Raw genomic sequence first — 7875 nt, forward strand, 5'->3', positions numbered from 1 at the left:
AGTATGACCAGGCAAAGTCTTGGCACTGCAAACATGAAAACAGCTAATTTCACAAATTCATGTAACTATCTACTGTGTCTTTGAGCTGGTTGAAAGTTACTTTGGTAAATTAAAAAAAAAAAGAAAACAAAAAAACAACCTTTCGTGGAGGTAGGCATTTGTCATCTCTATATGCAACCTTCCTACTCTTCACTGCTAAATTATTAATTACATTTATCAGCATAACTGTCAGAAAAGTAGGCAGATTTTTTTAAAGTGTGCTTTTGGCAATTGTATAACACTTTATTTAAAAATAAGTGCTCTCTCAAGTGTAGTACAAACATTCCCATGCTCTGTTGTATTGCTACTTATTATTTGTAATTAAATATACAGCACTGCTCAACTTCTTTTCTTCCTTGTTTTGTCTTACAAGAACCCATACAGCAAGACCATGCAATAGGAGAAGCTAAAATAATTGCCTTGCAAAAAAATAAAATATTTTGTGTTCATTTCTGTTCCTCGCTATTTCCTGAAATCCCTTGTTAAGGGCTCTGCAGCCACATTTCCTGAAAGCAGGCACATAGGAGGGAGAAGGGGGAGCAAGACAAGGAAAATAAGACCCTTATGAAAAGGATTTGACTGTGTGCTTATATGTGATATGGCAGGATTCTGATCTATCGCAGGATAAGGGTTGTGTTCTTAATTGCATTCCTGTTTACTCATTCCTCCTCTTTAAAATAAAACTTAACAAATGTATTTGTGCAAACATATACATAACTATATAAGCACACGCTCACAAATTGTCTGCATCTTTTTCTACAAAAATAGAGCACCTAGAAGATACAGGCAGGCTTAACAGCTGCACTTACTGCTAAGATTGCTTTATAATTTCTATCAAAAAACTCCATGTGCAGTTTGTTGTGATGTAACTCATCCTAAAACTTCCCTTTTCCTGTTTTGTCCTTAAGCTTTAAGGAGTGTTTTAGTTAAAACAGTTGAAACATGAGTCAGAGGATCAGCAGGTGATCTTTTCTTTGTAAAGTTTGAAATCCGAACTTCATATTTGGCTTAGGGTGGCTTTCATGTGAGGTCTGAAGGCTGTGGACGTTTGGCCCACTATTTATTAAAAAAAAAAAAAAGTAAAAAACAAAACACAAAACTCCCAAGTTTAGTCAAACTATGAGCCTTATGAAATTGTCATTTGCATGAACTCAGGAGAAAATTTCTAGTAGTCGGTCTTCCACAGAGTCTACTTAAATTAGGCAAGTTTCAGCGTATCCGTGAGGACTCGAAGCTTTCTGCTGCTGCAGGCCCTCTTGCTGCTGTTGTCAGAACTGACCATAAAGACACTGTCCCAGTGAGTTCCTTATTTCCTGGGCTTGGGCAGCTTGGAAATAAATTTTGCCTAAACCTAATACAAGAGAGAGAAAATTACCCGGGGTTAAGAAACCTGGAAAGACTGAGAAACCAGGGCTTAAAACTGCAATGGGAGTTGACTGCAACTCACTGACAATGTATATTATATATTGTCATGTATAAATAGAAAAGCAGATTATCTTTCCACCAGTGCCAGAGGGTTATCCACAGAATTTTAGGGAACATGAAAATACCTGAAGTGATTGGGAAGTTTTTGTCAAAAGTCTCAGACCTAGTGATCAATGATAATTTTGAGAATGCATCCAATTGTGTAACTCCATGCTCTGGAAGCCAACAGTACTTTGAGTAAGAAACAGCATAGATAGATGTAATGTCCTTTTGACAATTCAGTAATGGGATAGGAAGAAAATATTTTTCAGATAACCCTTTAAAAGGATTCTCTGAAGCATAAACATTGGGATTTGATCCTGTGCATCAGTTTAGTATAGAGCTACAATCTGGGAGTTTTGGTCAACAGGAGGTTCCACGTATTTGCTGATACCATGTTGCTACAATAACACAGATGTCCTAAAAAAGCAGGAATCCACATTTTAGGACCTTTACAAAATAAATTAAAATCAACATCTGAACGTGCTTCTATGTTTGAGACTTGCTCTGTTATATCATCAATGTTGAAATAAATTAAATTGGTTTAGTTTAAACTAATAACTAACAGTTTCTTGCTTTACTATGTACACAGCATACGTAGGAAGCAGCAGCATGAGAAAAAGCCAGATATTCTTCATGTTTGCATGTGAAAAGACTAATTAGGGAAGAGAACTGTAACACTTCTGTTTATGCAGTGGACTAACCTGGGTTACTAAATAAATATTAGATTTTGATATTGACATGCAGTGTAGTCAGCAACCTTGCTTTATCTGTAACTGTCTGCCTCTTCCCCACCTGATAAAGAGGTTATAGAAACACTTAAGGGATTAAACATTAAATGAATATTTTATAGCTTCTTAAAGAAGAAATGTGTAAGTGTGCACCCAGTTCATACCTAGCATAGGGATGTTGAAATAATGCGGACTGCAGGTGTTACAAACTATACGTTCAAGATCTTAAATGTGGAGGATACATGTGGAATTTTTAAAGAACTGTGCACAAAACAATATGTGAAACTTCAAGAGTTGGTTGCAACTGGCAACTGTCAAGTTGCTAACACAATACAGGCAGTATGATAAATCTAAAGGAAAGTAACTGGTCTTATGTTAAACCATTTGGGATTTACAGAGTCCAATTCTGAAATTCAGAACTGAATTTCTAGTACTTTCTAGTGTCTCTATACCCATGAGCTTTGTATCTCATATCAGGAAAATGGGTGTGATAGCACTGTTTTTTTATTAGAAAATTAGTTTTTTAGTTAGTTAGTTTATTAGTTTTTTTATTTATTAGATATTTTTTTATTATGTGGTGGTTCTGATTTGTGTGATTTTGTGATTTTTTTTTCCATTTTTTGTGAGTTCTTGTTTGAACACAACAAGGGCTTTCCACCCAATACTGGGGGCACTGCTAGGGCAATCATACAAGGGCAAATGCAGGCAGATACTGTTTACCTACCTCTCATTGGGCTGTTAGTATGTACAAAGCAAGTGAGTTCACTCCCCTTTTTATTTATTTATTTATTTTTAATAAATACTAGAAAATAGCCATGACTCAGATATAACTAATAACTTTAACAAGTTATAGGAAAATCACTTAACCGAAGGGGATCTCAGGTTTGTATGGAATACTGATGTGCTGCTTGTGTGATTACTTATAAGTGATCATTCTGTAATACATTGCTATTACACTGATATTTGAATATATATATTAATATATATTTTTTCTCTCTCTCTCTCCAACTAGGAGTTGCTGATATTTTTACAGAATTTGCCCACAGTACACTGGGGAAATGAAGAAATCAGTGTACTCCTAGCAGAAGCCTACAGACTCAAATTTGCATTTGCAGATGCCCCCAATCATTACAAGAAATGAATATAAAGAGCCAGAAATTATTAAGACCAATGTGTTCTGCAGTATTATGGCATCTGTTGTTTTGGTTGTGATTTCAGCTCATTGCTCTTTTGTTTGAATGAAGATGACCATTAAAATTCTGTTAGAACTTGCAAAATGAGAACAGAATACCAAAGAAATGGACAAAGCAGGATATTGAGTAATGAATGAACTTAAAAGTGAACTTTTTTGCTCAGCATGAAAAACTGATTCAGAAGTCTGTCACATAATTGTCTTTTTTCCCCTTCTGCAATTATGAGTTGAGTAATTGTTGTATGTACCTGAGTTTTAAAACTTCCTTAAGGAATGATTTTGTGACTACTTCATTGACATGACTATCAGCCGGTTTGAATTACTTGCTTTGGATAAAAAAAGAACTTTTCACGGTCATAAAGACCATTTGAGATAGCAAGACCTGTGTTTTGAGGTCTGGTTATAATTCAGAAGATGCTGATGTTCTCACACCACCTTTTATTTTTTTCCATGGAATGAGGTTAGAATACAATAATATAAGAAAATAAAAGTTTGCAATGGAAATTGGTGGTATTTTCTAAACATTATTCAGTATTGTAGGGTGTTGTAGATGAGTTTTAGCCCTACAAAGAACTGACTTAAAGCCTAAGACTCATCTGTAGCACTAAAATAAATCCCACCTTATGTATTCTGGAGTGTTTTTAAAATACTGAATGAAATGGAAGATGTGGTCTTGTTAAAATAACTAAAGTCTTCTTTCCAGGCCTTTCAATTTTTCATCATGAAAGTTCACTTTTAAGAATCATATTAAGAAGCTTGGTTTACAAAGCAAGATATATTTTGTTTCTCAGTTGTTGCCTTATTCTCCATTTCTAGCATGTTAGAAAAGGAAAATTAATATATCTGTCCAAAGCTTATTTGTTAAATGGTTTAAGACCTTTTTTCTTACTATTCAGAGGAAGGGAGACAATAGTTCCCAGTAACTATACACTCAGATACTTCTGCATCATTAGCAGAATAAAAATCCTCTCTGACTTTACAGAATGAAATCAATGTTTCTCATATAAGTATGGGATTCTGAATAATTTCTTAAAACTTACATAATTTAAGTGCACTATTTATTTTCAAGATTTTTTTTTTCAGATAAGAATTCTGATGTTGCTCTATTAGATGTAAATAAACCTATGTTAATTTGTGCCTGCCCCACGCATATGGGTTATTAAGGGTGAGAGCTGCAATAAGCAATATACCGGAGGCTCAGAATAGTCATTCACCAGTTCAGTTCTAGACTCACACGATGTCACACAAAAAGTGTAGTGCACTTTTAATTTTGGAAAGTAAAAGATTTTCAAGAGGTTTTCTCTTGTGACTTGTTATTGGAAGATTGTTTTAAAGTTCTTAAAAATATGTAAATACATGTTTTGAAGAAAGCTTTCTAGACATACTAGTTTCGTTACTTGTTTTAGGGATGTTAGTTCTTGACGCCAACTTTATAATAAGTAATTAGCTGTTTCAGGGTAAATAGAATAAAATACATTTTTACCAACATGTGATTATGAGATCTGTATTTTGAAATTACATGAAATAATTGGTGGAAGAGAAAGAAACAAATTAATTCAGAAGCAGGAGGGTTTGCTGACTAGGATGCATTTCTGTTCTACTGACATCAGCTGGGGTTCTCAGTTTTGATGTCTTCAAGTTCACGCCTCCTAGATTGCTGCATTTGTGCCTAGAGTGTATAGTGGATCTGTGTTTCATAAATATCTGTATATTATTTTCTATAAGTTCATGCTCTAATGTATCAAGATTTATCTTTATGTTTACAAAGAATGTCATATTGTGCCTAACAGAATATCTACCAATAACAGAATAAAAGAAACCTGAACTTTATGAACATTTGCTTTAGACTTAGTATTTACAGTAATTTGTTAATAGAAATGCATATTATTGTAACTAGAGAGAAGACACAGCATTAGATGTACAATGTTGTAATGGATTTCTATAATAATTATTATTATTTTTTAATTAAGATGTTATTTAGGTAGTTACATGTAACATGGAAAGTTGACCCCAAGTTGTCTGCTGTGTCAGATGCTTCTGCATAACATTTATGGGACTGGATATATAGAATTTCCTTCATCGGGTCCACATAAGTTGTCTGCCATGTCTTCCAAATTCAACAGGTACCTCTTATTTCCCTTGGAAGAAAGTATTACCATCAGAGGTCACATTTACTCTTGTGTCTGCGTCAGAAGTTGACTATTGTACTTGAGCACATTGCTTTTTAAGGATAGTGGGAAGTTTCCTAATATAATAACAATGCTTATTTATATAGAAACAGAATTTTCTGGAAAACAAGATATAGATATATAAATAAAATTTATATATCTATACAGATAGGAATAGTTTTCAGTAAATAGAAGGCCAACATTTATGTAAAATTTCAAAATTTTCAATACTTTAAAATTTACATAAAATATTTCATTTTAATAAAACCAAACCAAAACAAAAACAAACAACAACCTTACATTTAACGATTGTACATCTCAGGTAAAATGTCGTTCCAAACATATTACATAGAAAAGGAAATAACTTCCTGATTATTACATCCCATGTACTTATTTTTTTCAAAATTCAAAAGATTCTGAATATTATAAAATTCCTTTGTAATATGTATTTTCTTATGAAGGAGGCATCTTGACACATCATTAGTGAAACCAGGCAGTAATTTCCTAAAGCTGATGTGAAATACTAAAATTGTAGTGTCTAAAATGTGTGCTAAAGAATTTCTGTAATAAGAATTTAAGCAGGAATGTACAATATAAACAGATTCAGTATTTGAAATATGTAAATAGTAAACAAATTACTCAAATATGTAAATACAATAAACGCGGTAGGATAGAAATGTTAGTTTGAAATCTTATGTAACTAATATGGTATAAGAAATTTGTTGCTTTTTTTTTTTTTTGGCTCAGTTCCATATGGAAAGGCCCATTAATTTGTTTTTAACTTCAGAACTGTAGAATAAAACTATCTGAAGTTCTGTTATATGCTTCTGACAATTATTAACACTGAGGCACTGGTTAAAACTGTAAAACTGATGAAAGATGAGGAAATAAATGCATATTTATGAAGTGCTATATAGAGTGGAAAGCTTTTTTTATTGTTTTCATCAAGTACATTGCATAATACATCAAAGTGTGTTTTTGGTGTGTTCGCTTTTTTTTTTTTCTTTTATGGTCCCATAACCTTATATCACAAGAGCAAGTGCAGTTGGAAAAGCTCTGTTCCTAGGTATGTTTCTACAGCTATCTGCCCTTGTGTCTCACAGATTTTGGAAGTTAATGAGGCAGACAACTTCCAGAGGTCTGTCTCTGCGTATACCATATAATACAAGGTACTGAGCATTTTCTGCAAAAAGCGAATGAAGATAAATTTGATGGAGCAGTGGAATTAAATTGGGGGAAGCAAAGAAAGGATGTAGAGAATTCTTTACGTCTCCGGTTGTTGGTAAGGAAGGAGAGGAAGCTTCAGTTCAGTGTTAGCAAACACTAAGAGGTAGCAGAACGGGCAACAAGATTTGGAAACTCAGTGATGATTTGAGTAGATTAACAAGGAAAGATGCCCTGTACATATGGGGAGCTCAAATCCCTTACATCGAGGATGGTAGTGTGAGACTTCCAATAATCAGCATGCATCAGATGAGAAAATATACAAGCCTGGTTATACGGAAGGCAAAGTTAATAACTTCTCTGCTTAAAAATACAGTGTTTAAGGAAAAAGAGAAACAAAGGGATTCAGTGGGCAACCTTTCTGTTACGTGCCTGAGTGCTGATGAATTGTAATCACACTGTTTTCTCCCATTGACATTTGTATTTCTTCATCCGCTATAATCTTCTGAAGATCCCACAGAAAATCAACAAGGGGAGATTTTTCAAATGACTTTTTCAAAAGCAGAAGAGATCAAGAAGGACAGAGTAAAGGTCCTGAGGTCTCACAAGGAATGTGCTGGGAGACATAGCTTAAAGCTATTTGTTCGTTTTTTGTACAAAAGCAGCTCGGAATATCTAATGTTCTGGGCAGGCATCCCACAGCTTTAAAAGTGAATTGCACGAGTAAGGACTTGCCAAAAATCTGATCCATACTTCAGGTCACTTCCTCCTTGAGAACAGGATGAGGGGTGTGGGGTGTGTGTGTGTGGGGGGGGGGGGAAGTGCTTTACAGTGCCTTAAATTCTTTGGAGATGGGAAATGCAGAGAGGAGGTAGGAAAGCTCCCAGTCACTCACAGAGGATACCATGCCACGGGAAGTAACTTCAGCTCAAGTGCTTCAAATCACCGCATGATGGAGAGAGAGCAAATTTCCTGAGCAATTTAATTCCACATCATTTCTGGTTTTGTAAGTAACAGCTAAAATCTTGCATCCCATCTGATTTCTCAAGTTCAGGATAGCTGAGGCAGCACTGGAGTAAATAATTAAATTGCTACGGCGCTATATCAAAGAACCTGT

The 7875-nt window shown here is 34.5% G+C and overlaps 1 protein-coding gene across 1 annotated transcript in view; it reads left to right on the plus strand.

Moving 5' to 3' along the window:
- Positions 1 to 6506, plus strand: part of TBC1D22A (TBC1 domain family member 22A) — a 174591-nt gene extending 168085 nt beyond the window's left edge. Inside the window, exon 13 of the mRNA XM_048068471.2 lies at positions 3247 to 6506. Coding sequence (XP_047924428.2) covers positions 3247 to 3375 — 129 coding nt within the window. The 3' untranslated portion in view covers positions 3376 to 6506. The remainder of the gene's footprint in view (positions 1 to 3246) is intronic.
- Positions 6507 to 7875: the final 1369 nt, after the last annotated feature.

Source organism: Anser cygnoides, chromosome 1 (genome assembly GCF_040182565.1).
Source record: "Anser cygnoides isolate HZ-2024a breed goose chromosome 1, Taihu_goose_T2T_genome, whole genome shotgun sequence".
Lineage (NCBI taxonomy): Eukaryota > Metazoa > Chordata > Aves > Anseriformes > Anatidae > Anser > Anser cygnoides.